Here is a 13,293-nt window from a genome sequence, read left to right as displayed (position 1 = left end):
TGCTAGTTGAAACAGTGAGGCCAGATCAGACCATCTGACTGCAGCCAACCTAAACTACCCAGTGAAGCCACAGAAATAGATGAAAAAAATACATAAATAAATAAATAAAGAAGAAGAAGAAGAAGAAGAAGAAGAAGAAGAAGAAGAAGAAGGAGAAGAAGAAGAAGAAGAAAAGAAGAGAAGAAGGAGAAGAAGAAGAAGAGAAGAAGAAGAAGAAGAAGAAGAAGAAGAAGAAGAAGGAGAAGAAGAAGAAGAAGAAGAAGAAGAGCTTATAGCTACATGTTTAGCTGAACTTCCCTCCTGTACACTTTTTCTCTCCTTATTTCTCAGGCAGTTCTAGGGGTGGTGGAACTGTTGGTGCCCAGTTCATTTAACTGACGTGTCCTCGGGATTGATAGGACCGAACTGCAAAAGTTGAGAGATGTGTCAGTCCGTTGTCTGCCTTAGCAAGTTACAGGCAGAATTTCTGAACGTGGAGCAGAATCGCTAATCTTAGATTGTCTATTTTGAGTCATGACTTCCTACTACAAAGCAGCAGTTATGTGGTAGAAGAATTCTTATCCCCAGAATGGTGACCCAAAAGATACACTGTAGTTACAAAATTTAAAAAGTTAGGCCTTGGATTCACAAGGCATAAGGGGAAGCCATTGATTGAATAACTTTTTAAAGGACAAACGTGAGTGTTTTGTAACAGGTCTGAATAATGCATTTGTCTAATTCACTGCCTCCTATGTATCTATTTTCAATTTCCCCCAAATTCTCAAGGCCCTGCATATTATCTGGTCTTGTTTTTAATGAAATTTGCCCTTGCAAGATTGTAATAAACAACAAGTAGAAAATAGGATATTTTGACAAAAGATGAAAGGTTCCTCTAGAAGCAACTAGTTCTGATCAGGTTATAAATAAAAGGTTGTGGTTTCCAGATCTTTCATTGAAGAGAAAGTAGAGGAAGGTAAAGAGATGACACTTGGGTCTTGTCTCTGGCTGCCTTACTAATAAAAAAACACCATAAAACATTTCTCTCATTTCTAAACATGTCTCTAAATAAGATAACTTATAGAAAACAGAACCACAAAGGACTGGTTGTTTCCCAGACAAATTTCCGTCTATAAGATCGGAGCAATAGAAGTATCGGTTGCTTCAGGATATTTCTCATCTAGGATGAGATATCCCAGAAAGTAGAAAAGAGAGAATCCTAGATAGAATTGATGTCAAACATGCACTCATAAATATATACATATTCATATCCAGTTAGGCAGCTAAAAAGTCAATAGTCCTATTGCTTCTGTAGTTGAATTAAAATTTCCCATTTCCAGATGCAACATATAGAAATGCCATCAGATGCTCCTCACGATGTAGAGAAATGTATCTAGAGCAGGGTCTCCAGAGGCGAAAAAGGCAGCTTGTAAGAGAAACTTACATCCATGAACCAAGCTTCTAGTGCGTCAGTATATTAAGGTTTAGAATTCCATTTTGCTCCCCAGAAAAGAGAGGGAACCCTAGAAATGACTCCTTGTGTTGCTAATAGTGGCAGATCATTTTGATTCCAAGATTAAATGGATGGAGGTGCCTGAAAGCAGGCAAGGGGAGGGGCACGAAGGGGATTATAGGATCAGGTGTACTGCTACTTTAAAATTATGCAGGCCTGGCCCTATCCAGGTCCCTCCCACTGCTTGAAGCACCTGCTGAAAGCTTGGGAAGCTCAGTTCCGGGCGGGCCACCAAGCAGACTGCGCTCTGAGGCTCTGGGTTTCAGGTAACCAAGTGTTCGCCGTGCAGAATGCTCTCCTCGGGCACCCGGGTCTTCCTTGCTGCATTCCTGCCGCTGTGGCCTATTTGCTGAGAGTAACCCAGGGGTTACCGCAGCGTTGCCAGGCAACGAGGGACAGCGGTCCTCTGAAGAGTCATTTGTCACACTGAGGGGACTGGTTGAAATGCAATAAAGAAACGGTAATTCAGCTTTTTATCAGGACAATTACTTACGCAGTATTAGGGGTCCATATTTAACCTACAGATACATAGTCATATGAGGAAACACGAACACAAACGTTTGCTAAATATTAAGGCATAGGACAGACAGATGGTGTTGGGTTTCTAATCAGCTTTACTGTGAGCTTAAAGTTGTTGCACATGCTGGGATGGGGGGGGGAGGGGGCCCAAAGTGCTTTGCCAGCTTTATTTCGGACAGCTGTAAGTTAGCTGTGGGCTACAACATAAGGTGTGTGTGGAAAGAAAATCTATGCAATTCTTTCCCTTGTTAAGTAGATAGAGCTAATTCCCTGGGGTAGCGTGGTAATCCGAAATGGCTGCTGGTGAAATATAGGCACCAAAATATATACGTATCCGTGTATCTGTGTATAGCTGTACTTATAAGACTGGTTGTCCTGTGGACTATTCCGGTATCTGACTTCTCCCCCAAACGAAGACAGTTACCAAAGGAAGGAGTCTTTTCCTCTAGACAATGTACTTCCAAGTGTTTTTTCTTTGAGAATTTCAACGATGTTTTCTGTCGGGGGCTCAAAGTCCTCGAGCCTGGGATGAACTTAAATTTTAACGATATAGCAGCTTTTCCTTGACACTTTGTTTTTGCTTCCCAGACACCAGCTGCTACTCATGCCTTCACCATGGCCCAGAACGTCTCTGGTGTTCCCTCGGTGTGAAAACGTGTATGCGGTTTCCTGAAAATGGAGTCTCTCAACATCACGTAGAGCACCCTGCTTCAAAGTATGGCTGGCGAGTGGCATTGGTCTTATTTTTTACTTAGGAATGCTTTGCTAGGAGAAGCATGCTTTTTGGTGAACATGAATGGCTGGGCTCTTTCCCTGGGCTTCTGCTTCTTGACCCATGTCACCCAAACCTTGATCTTTATGTATTTCACCTCCATCTCCTTGGCTGACTCGCGGGGTCTCTTCCCAAGGCTGGAGAATGTGGGAGCTTTCAAGAACGTGTCACTTGTGCCAACCCAAGCGACGTGTGGACTCCCAGACCGAAGCACTTTCTGTCACAGCTCTGCTGCTGCGGGTCTCGGGTTCTGTACCCAGCGGCTTTGCATTCAGGATTGCCCCTATAGATCTTCAACTCCCGTCTACACGGCCCTCTTTTCCAAAGGCCTCAGGAGCTGCATCACAGTAGACGAGCGTGATCTGTGTCCCAACTGCCAGAGCAATTCCACAAGTTTTATTTTTGGAAGTCACAAGAATTGCTTTTCTTCTCCTCCTTCTCCGAGGCTGGCGGCATCATTTACTTTAGCCGTGTGGCTGAAACCTGAGCGAGAGGGTGTAATGTAAGTAGTAGAGTGCGTGTAAGTTTTCCTAGGGTCCTGGACGATCCGTAGTGGTGACAATGATGGCCACATGGATTCTAAACTAGAAATGAAGGCTAACCCTGGAATTCGCGTGATTGAAGGTCGACTCCTTTGCTAGTCTTCCTCTTCAGGTTTCCTTTCCCAACGTTCCCCCCTGAATTTAGATTCTGTTCCTCTTTTTCATGGGTGAAGTGAGCCCTCCAAAAAGAATATGTGAAGACAGTTTCATTGCAGGCAGATCTGTTTCCCCGTCTCATTTATCTCCCAGCCACTGAGCCAATACTTGGGTCTTGGCCTTCAGAGGCTCAGCCTTAGTTGGAGTTTTAATGTGTAGGGGCTAGTGGTACAAAAGATTGCTGTTTTCTAAGTTCTGATCTAGGTTTTCTAAGTTCTGATTGCTGTTTTCTAAGCAGCCCACTCCTGCCAGAGTGTAAAATATTCATCAGGCAGAGAGCTCTCCGAGGGCTTAGGACTGTGTTTTATTCATCCTGATTTTCCTAGGAAGAGATGTTTGACTCATGGAAGATAACCCAATCATATGTGTTGAATACATGACTAATCCTCTAACTCTGAGAACATAACAGCTTTTGACCCTTTACCTTGTGGTGTTTCCTGATAGGATATATATATATCTATATATAATTATATAATTATATATTATATAATATATATATCTATATATATATATATATATATAGATATATATATATGCATAAGAGAGTCCCAAAAGCTTTTATGCCATCGATCATAGTAGAAATGCTTCTGGTGAGTGGACTGGGCGCCTCCTTCATATTATTTTTTGTTAGTCTGTATAATCACCTGTGTTTCATTCTGTAATAGCCTCTAAAACTGACCTCTCATGTGTTTTTCCTAACTGTTTAGAGCCAATCTGGAGATTTGAATAAGTAAGGAAATTTTTAGACCTTTTTTTTTGCTTATCTTTTGTCTTCCTGGAGGGTTTTTGGCTCTTCCCCTTCTGACAGTTTCTTTGTTTGAGAGTGTTGGCCAAATATCTAAAAACTTGTGAAACAAACCAGAAAAGTCTTATAATCTCATAAGCAAATATGACTTAAATGTCTTTCTTGTTTAGTTTTAATTTGCCAAGTGAAAGTTGACATTTTTTTTTTCATTTGGAGTTAAAATGATCACAAACCATTATCTCTATTTCTGTATCTCCTGTAAAAGCAAACCTTAGGTTTGTTGTTTATTTGTTTTGTTTTTTTATTGTTTGAAATGTCAATAAATCCAACCCACTCAGTTTATGTAAAGGGTCCAAAGAGACTTAAAAATTGTCTGTTGACAAATATGGCTAGGGAAAATTATTTTTTCCCCAAGTTTTTTTTTTTTCCATGGGATGTGTCTCTACCAAATTCTTCTTCTGTTGGTTTCATTTTGTGTAAACAAGACAGGGGTATTGATAGAGGCAGTGGCACATGGTTTACGGTCTAGAGAGTTCCACGCATCAAGGTCGTTTCCATTCTCAAAACTAAAATAACTATGGGAATTGGGGGAATTTCGGGGTGTTTGCACTAGATAAGTAAAACAAACAAAACATGGATTATCCAATTATTGTTTATCCAGGAGCAGAATAAATCCAGTTCCTAAATATTTTGCTACCTGCCTTCCTCTCACATTCATTATCTACCAAAGCTAGTATGTTTACAAGCAAACAAAATAGCAAGGAAGATAATCAATAACATATTAAGAAATGCATTTTCAGTAAGCTTGGGAAAATAAGCCTGCATTTGGCAAATACATTCTTGAGTAATGGTCAAATTTTAACTTGTTGATTTAAAACTCAAGAAAAATGAGTAGAGGCAAACTCTTCTTAGGTTGTTTGAGACCCGGACATCTGGAGGCAGGGGGTCAAGAGAGAGCCATTTCATCCCAGGGATTTAGAAAGATCAACCCACCAGAGAGTTAAAAGAAAAAAAAAAATCACAGTAGAATTTCTATAAAGTTGAACCTGTTTGCCTGTGTTAAAAATATCCTTGTTCTCATAACTTTATCACCAAAAAATATACAAAATATAGGAAAACAGTGAAATAGTAACTATAAAGTGGCCTCCAATCTTATTTTCACCTCTCAACTCCAGGAAAGAATACATGCAAGTGAGAAGGAATAAATTGTGGAAAATGTGACCTTTAAGGAAAGTTTTAAAACCTCCTTAGCAATAGTTTTTGGTTGGCCCTATCTTACCTTTGTTTCTTTGATGCTTCCTCTTCTCGATTTGGTCTTCGACTCCTTAGTTTTGGGGTCTGCTGTATATCTGGTTCTGCTGTGCTCAGAAAACTCAGGAGCTAATGGGGAAAGACAGATCGATTGGTACCATTACCATTAACTGAACACCAACGAAGGCCGCTTAAGCTACCCTGAACCAGAGAAAAGGGTTCCAGGACCGGGCATGGCCCTGGCTATGCCTGAGCTGAGTAGCAGGCAGCTGGTGAAGAAAAGGACCCAGACCCCTCCATGACCTGGTGAAGTTCTCCCCTCTGCTGAGTTCTTGTCTGTGACATGCAGGTTGATGGGCATCTTTAAGAGCTAGTTATTTGGGGAGATGTTAATAGCTAATGTCAGTGATACTTGTCTTTAAATAGCAGATCTTTGGGAGTAATCCACTCAGGAGGCTACTAGCAAGCATTCCTCATGTTCTCTCTTCTGCTAAGAAGTTGACTCTCTAGATTGAAATGTAAGAGAGAGGAATGAGGCTTTGCTTCATAGCGGTTTCTGCTCAGGGAGTACAGAGTGGTCCGAAACATGCAATCATACACTCAACATAAGATAATTTATATGAAACATAAATTAACGTAGAAAATAAACATTTATAAAAACACCATTTGTCTATTTACAGCGATGGGAAAAGTGTGCCACTATGATGAGGATAAAATTGATTTTTAAAAAAATAACTGGGTAATTGGCCTGATATAAGACCTAGAAAATTTCTGAACGTTCTTCTGTTTTATCAAAATATTATTTCACTGTGGTCCTTAGAAGATTGTATGACCTTTCATCCAAGATCATTAATGTCCTGTCAGTGCCTCATTTGGGCTGTGTGGCCATGGAGAGCTCTTACAGACACTGGCTTTGGCTTCTGGCCAGTTGATGAGGAAGTAAGTAGAGTCTGCGTGCAGTTGTCCATTCTCCATTTCATCATGGGAATTCAATAGAGCAATTCTGACTTCAGGGCTAGCACTTTCGAGTCTTCTATGGACACTAAATTCTCTTTACATTAAAAAAAAAAAAAAAAATTTTGCACGGATGACTCAATCCCCAAGCAGGACTTCATGTCTTGTACCTCTTCCTGTAAAGGAAATAGCAGAAGACTAATGAGCCAACAGGCTAAATGTTGGTTTTGCCTGATGATTCAAGCACTTTCGTTTTCATCATGAATCTCATAAAAGGTGTTGAGGTTCTGGTGAGTATATTGTAAATAAAAACTCCTATTTTTTTTAAATAAAAAAAATAATTGGAGTATAATGAGTATAACTTGCTCTGAATATAATGGCATTCAGGCACTCATTCACTGGGTGCCCCTTTGAGGGGAGTTTGGGGTGATTTCCACACCACTGTAACTGCACCATGCCTTAGCCTGTCTTTTGGTTGGATGCTGATCTTTTCTCTCTCGGTTGCTTCCTAAGGTGTGTTATAGAAAAGACAGCGGATGGGCAGATTGTGTTCAAACTTACAATATCCGAGAAAGAGACCATGTTTTATTATCGCACAGTAAATGGTTTGCAGCCTCCAATAAAAGTAATGACACTGGGGAGAATTCTTGTGAAGAAATGGATTCATCTTAGTGTGCAGGTGAGTAAAATAAAAAATATTTAACATTTGGTTAAACACAAGGATCTGTCTTCCTTTCTTTCCTTTAAATGGCATCTTTCCACAAGGTCTGGAGCTGTTCTTTTCTATTTCATTTATGTGTAAATGACAACTAAAGAAAAATAACATTTAAATGACCTGGTGATGTAGCTCTTGATATTCCAGCATTCTCCCCTCAAAGTTGCTGTGAAAACTCCCACCAGAACTTGGGACAATGCTCTTTGGGGATAATAAGATCCTTAGGAAATTTTTGCTTAATTTGGTTAGGATATTATGTTAAAAAATGTGGCGGGCTCTTTCAGGGACTGGTACTGATTTTACTAGTTATGGCAGCATTAAAGCCCCTGCCTGGTTTTTACAGCTGTCTCTTGCAGATTGCGACTGATGATGTGAATAAAATTTGGCTGTTGCATTAAAATGCTGACCTTAGAACTAATGAACTTTACACTTCAGATGCTCAAAAAGTGTTATATGATTACTTTAGTTGTCAGCCACAGTTTGTTTTAGCCTAAGAAGCTGTTAAAGGCTAATATAACTGTGAGAATCTGGTATTTTACAGTTCCTAGGAATGGAGATGGAGTTTATCCTTTTTTTTTTTTTCAGGGTCCTATAAATGGCCCAATGCAACAAAAATCCCCACACGTGGCTTTCACAGCAGAAGTCCAGTGTACAGCAGTCCCCACCCCATGAGCTCAGAGGGGTGGCTGAAGAGTGGTTCATGCAAACCCCCTTCATACTAAAGGACTGTTGTGCCCTCATTCTTATTATGGCAATAATCTTTGATGTCTCACATTGTTCTTGCAACCTAAAGCAGGTTAGAAGTAGACTTCCTTCAAGGGCCTTGAGAATTGTTATCTAGGTTTTAAAGTTTATTTTAGCACAGATATCATTCTTGAGGATTTCAATACACTTCGTACATATCCTTGTTTTGCCTGATTGTAACTGAAATTCCACCGCATCTTGGCATAGTAGTACATTTAAAGCCTTAGGGAGAAAATTTGAAATATGAATGCAGAGAGGTAACAATGCTTGATTTCTATAGGAAGGTATTGACAGAGGAATATCTGATCAGTGTGTTTTGCCTTATCTACTCAGCTTTTACTTAGGATTTGAGTTTATCAAATGCAATTGACAGTAAGTGGTATTTCCATAGCACTAGGTTTGAAAGGAGGTTAAGTCATGCCTGGTGTTAAGGCCATGTTTAGCACACGATGGATTCCATCTGGTTGTGCTTACCTCTCATTTCCCTGGAGTTAGAGATAGGGGACTCATATGTTCTGTATCTTGACATTGTCGATCCCACCCGCTGACCAGTGGGGCCCAGTTAGGTTATAATGTTAAAAAATATGGAAATAGAAACTGTTGAGGAAAAGGAATCAGCAGAAGATATCATATAGATAATGTTTGTTGCATATTTTTGCATCAACAATGATAAAAAATATTTTTTACTTCTCTTTATTTTGCTTTATCTGTGAAACTGTGCCATGTTTTGGCAGGCAGTAGTACATTTAAAAGCTTTACAAAAGAAAGTTTAAAATCCAAATGTGAAAAGGTAACCATGACTGAATTACTCTCCTGGGAGTAAAGTGCTCTTAGAGTGCCTATTGAAATCAGCATTATCATTTCAATACATGTCAAATATGAGTCATTTCCTAGTTTAGGCAAAAATTTCTTTATAAATCTTTAAATCTTTCCCTTCTTTCAAGAAAAGGTTAAAGTACTTATGATTTAATGAGGCTGCTTTATTTCATATCTGTTGGACTATCAAGAGAAAACTTGTCCTTTCCAATCTGTGTACTACTTTTTAAAATTTATTTTTACATAAGTTTTCCCCCGTTCCACATTGTAAGTTAAAACGACAGAACAGTCCTAAAACATTAGGCCTACCCTACAGATCCGTCATTTGTTCGCCTGGCATTACTTGGTGCATTGGGGGACAACCCAGCGTTATGAGAATCTGGATTCATTCAAAGGAAAATTAGTGATTATTTATTCTCGATTGGAGATCTGCCTAGGGTTTCTTTAAATTGGACACCAGTCTGAACTCATTGAAGATACTATGAAATTTATAATAATTCATTTTATAGATGTTTTAAAAGGAATGTGCTCTTTCTTTAAAGGTTGCTGTAAAGTAGTGGGGAGGACAAGAAATCAGATGTAGGGATAATTTATTCAGGTAATTCTTCTCTGTAGTCTTAGCAAAACCATTTGACTTAGTTTCCTTCCTTCCTTCCTTATGTAAAAAGAGGTTTGGACTAGGTGACAAAAGGAAGCCTCCTTGAATTCCTTCTGAATTCACATAAAAAAATAAGTGGAGTGTGGAGGGGAGGCACAGTTGAAGTTTAGAAGTCACCTGAGTTTTGTAGGTTTGTCTAGATGTAAGTGATGGAGCCAGCTCTGTGAGCTGACCATTAGGCTTGTGCAATTTCCTGTTTCCCCATGCTGTCTGGTGTTCAGAGAGAAACATTTTTTTGGCAGATTTTTATGGCCAGGATGGGGACAAGTGCAACTTGTAATTCTTTCACAGTATAACTGCAAAGAGTATATTTTTATATTAAAGGCAACTTACTGTTGCATTATTATATCATACATCCAAATTTTGTTTGAATTGGGGATTAGAGACTTCCATCATGCTGGGCATGGGATAGAACACATAACTGATAATCTGGTTTAGTCTCATTTCAAATTGCAAGCCTAATTAAAATATATGCATATTTTTACTCATCTTCTAATATGACCACAAATGAATGCATTTATATGGAGTGTGCATGTGTGTGTGTGTATGCATATATGTGTAAAAATAAAACATACACCTTTACTCATAAAATTGGCTCAGAAACCAGAAATTAACTTACAAAGGGCCAGTAACATAAAATTAATTAACAGGTCTGACCTTACCCCTTACCTCAGACAGTTCACTCCATACCAGCTTTCCATCAGTAAAATCAGAATTTTCATTTCCCAAATTCCAAAAAAAGAAATGAGTTTTAAATAATTAAATCCCTAAGCAAAAATGATGCCAAGAAGAGTCAGACATACGAAACACTGAAGGTCTAGTTTCTTAAACAATAGATGCCTGATGTTATAGTAATGGATCTAACAGCTTTTATTCAAGAACTAGCATTTTGAAGCTTCAACCTGTTGGAAAATGATTAGTTTTTAAATTAATATTCATTCAGGGACTTGAATCTGACACGATTGCCAATTTAAATTTCACTTTGGGATTTAATATATTGGCTATTTCAAATTACATCAAGCTGAAATTCGTTATGTCATATTTTTTATACTAAAACTGGAAAAAATCAATTCAGACTTTTTATTATCAAATGGGGAACACTGATAACATTAGCAGATTTTTTAAAGCTTGGTTTTCATATCAAATCAGCACGTGGTTTTTGGTTGTTTTAAGAGATCTCTTTTGATTTTTTTTTTTCTTAAAAAGAGTTTGAAATACATAAAAGAGTTTTACTTTAGCAGTTTGTTATGGGTTAGGAGGTAGAATGACAAGGAAGCTTTTTCACATTTAACTGCCTATCATTTACAAGTCAAAGTTCAGACTTTCTTATGGAATAACTGGCTTCCCTTAAGGAGTTGTACACATTTTATAGGACCAAGAGCTGGTAAGAATCATTAGTATAGTAACCCTTGTAGTAATTATGTTAAAGTATGGTAAAACAATTTATAATTTGCAACTGATGAAGTAGTACAAACATGCAAGCAAGACATGGTTCAGCAGTGGGCTTGCATGCATTTTCTATGATCTTTCAAAGGCTCCTGGATACACTGACAGTTCAAGAGCCAAAGACGGTTCTAGCCACGGTGAGGTAAAAAAGAGCAGTTCTAATCTAATGCAATGAAGGAGAGAATGCATGGTAAATCAAGTTTTAGGAATCAATAGGTGAAGAATAGGGGTTTTATAATCACAGTTTGTTCATGAAATATGTTCTTTTGATTTATGTATTCAATCTGAAAAAGGGAAACTATTGATAGTTCTGGAGCAAAAGAAAATGCAATTTAGCCAACTCTTGCTGGAATAGATAAACCAAGGCTCTCAATTAATCTCTGGGGTATGTGCCCGTGTGTGTACTTTATAAAAGTATTCCATATCTCTGTTGACTGAAGGAATATAGAATGTCCATGCAAGCTGATGGAAGCTTCCTCCTTCTGTCCATAAAGCTCTGTGTGCTGGGATTTTCACGGGGACACCACCTCAACCCTCACTCCAGGAGAATCCCAATCCATATTGTTTAATAATTCCCATTGCTTTAAACTGTAACTATTGATATGTGTGGGTGCGAGGGTCAAATACTGCTATTTGTGCAAAGCCTTCTGTTTGTCTCCAGCTGCTGAATGTCTCCTGAATTAGTTGACTAGGTTTAGTCATCAAAAACTAATACCAATAGAATTTATCAAATTATATTTCAGAATTAGTTTAAAATGCTGTTAATAGTAGCTGCCATTACTGAGCTCTGATTATGCAGACTGTATTAAACACGGTATATGTTTAAATTTCAAATGCTTATAATAGTTATGTGTCATCAGCTTATCTCCATTTCACAGATGAGGAAAATGAGCCTTAGGTAGGTTAGGTCAGATTTACAGCCTAGATTTATAGTCTCCAGTTTTTCTGACCTTTAGCAAATAATAATAATAATAATAATAATAATAATTGCCATGGACCTAGGTCACTATGATGATTTGAGGAATAAAGTTATTTGAATCCACTTACCCCAAAAAACAAGAACTGAAGACATAGCTATAAAGTAAATATTTTTCTGTTTGTAAATTTTTTAATGTAAGTATTTGTAATGCTTCCCATATTGGCATGATTTGTACAAATAATTAAAATCAGTGTATTTTACAATTATCTCCTCATTGAGACAAATGGTTTAAGTGCACAACAGTGTGGAATTTTATATAAAGTTCTGCTGAGTATATCTCTGGTTCACGACAATCAGGAACGGAACAACTACAGTGGGTTAAAGAAAGAATATCCTATTTACCCCATCCTGATCACTGGATCCATGATGTAGAGAACCAAGGCATGTTATGATACAGTAAAAACAGAGGAGGATTCTTCCCACTTGATGATTGAGAGAGGTAAAACCACCCAAGTAAAAATTATTCTCTCTGTGTTTTTGCATGTGACTTCCAATATTTGGTAGGAAGGTGTGGCTTTAAATTTTGACATTTTACTTAAATTGTGCAACCTTCAGGAAAATCATGTAATTCCTTGAAATGTTGGATACCAATGACAAATATGGAACAAAGATAAACCCAGCCTATTTAGTTTACACCATAAATGTGACGTGTAAAGACAGTAATGTCTGATAAACCACTTTATAATCTGTTATGATGGAGCTTACAGTCTATTAGGAGAAAAAGACAAAGAATCCCACCAATGAAAGCAAAATTATAACTGTGATATGTGCTGTGGGATCATATGAAGGACAGTTTGATCAAATCACTAAAGTCAAGGAACGCTTACTTAAAGAAATTACATTAGACATGTGTATTAGTTTTCCAGGCCTGCCCTAAAAAAAAAGTCACCAACGGGGTAGCTTAAAACAACAGAAATTTATTCGTACACAGTTCTTGAAGCTAGAAATGTGAAATCACAGTGTCCACAAGACCATGCTCTCTCTCCTTCTGAAAACTGTAGAGGAGTAGCCTTCCTTGTCTCCTCTGCCTCCACTGTCACATGGCTATCTTCTCCCCTTGTGTGTCATTGTCTTCTCGCCTTATAAAGACATGGTTATATTGGATTAGGACCCACCCTAATTCAGTATGACTTCATTTTAACTGATTGCATCTGGGAAAACCCTATTTCCAGTTGAGGTCCTATTTGTAAGCGCTGGGGATTAAGATTGTGGGCAACTCAATTTGGTTGATAACAAAATGTGTACAGTAGAATGCATAGAATTCAACTAGGTAAAGAGAGGGGAGAAAGACATTCTATACATGCATAGTAAGTAGCACAAACATCCTTTTGTAAAAGAGAGTATATTGCATGGGAGAAATTAAAAGACCAGTGTGGGTAGGGGGCAGCAAACGGGAACAGCATGTGCAATAAGCCGGAGGGGTTGGAAGAGGCTGTATTTTAAAGAACATTGTTGATCATGTTAAAATGTTTTCAGTGGGACTCTACTGAAATGTTTTAGGTAGGGT

The 13,293-nt window shown here is 38.2% G+C and overlaps 1 protein-coding gene across 1 annotated transcript in view; it reads left to right on the top strand.

Moving 5' to 3' along the window:
- The first annotated feature begins 2,800 nt into the window (after positions 1–2,800).
- Positions 2,801–13,293, top strand: part of USH2A (usherin) — a 681,643-nt gene continuing 671,150 nt past the window's right edge. Inside the window, exons 1-2 of the mRNA XM_045081155.1 lie at positions 2,801–3,282; positions 6,942–7,107. Of these exons, the coding sequence (XP_044937090.1) occupies positions 2,801–3,282; positions 6,942–7,107 (648 nt within the window). The remainder of the gene's footprint in view (positions 3,283–6,941; positions 7,108–13,293) is intronic.

This window comes from Mustela putorius, unplaced genomic scaffold, assembly GCF_011764305.1.
Source record: "Mustela putorius furo isolate JIRA1106 unplaced genomic scaffold, ASM1176430v1.1 tig00000508_pilon_pilon_pilon, whole genome shotgun sequence".
Lineage (NCBI taxonomy): Eukaryota > Metazoa > Chordata > Mammalia > Carnivora > Mustelidae > Mustela > Mustela putorius.
Note: the sequence above shows the minus strand (reverse complement) of the source record. Positions and strands in the feature narration are given on the sequence as shown.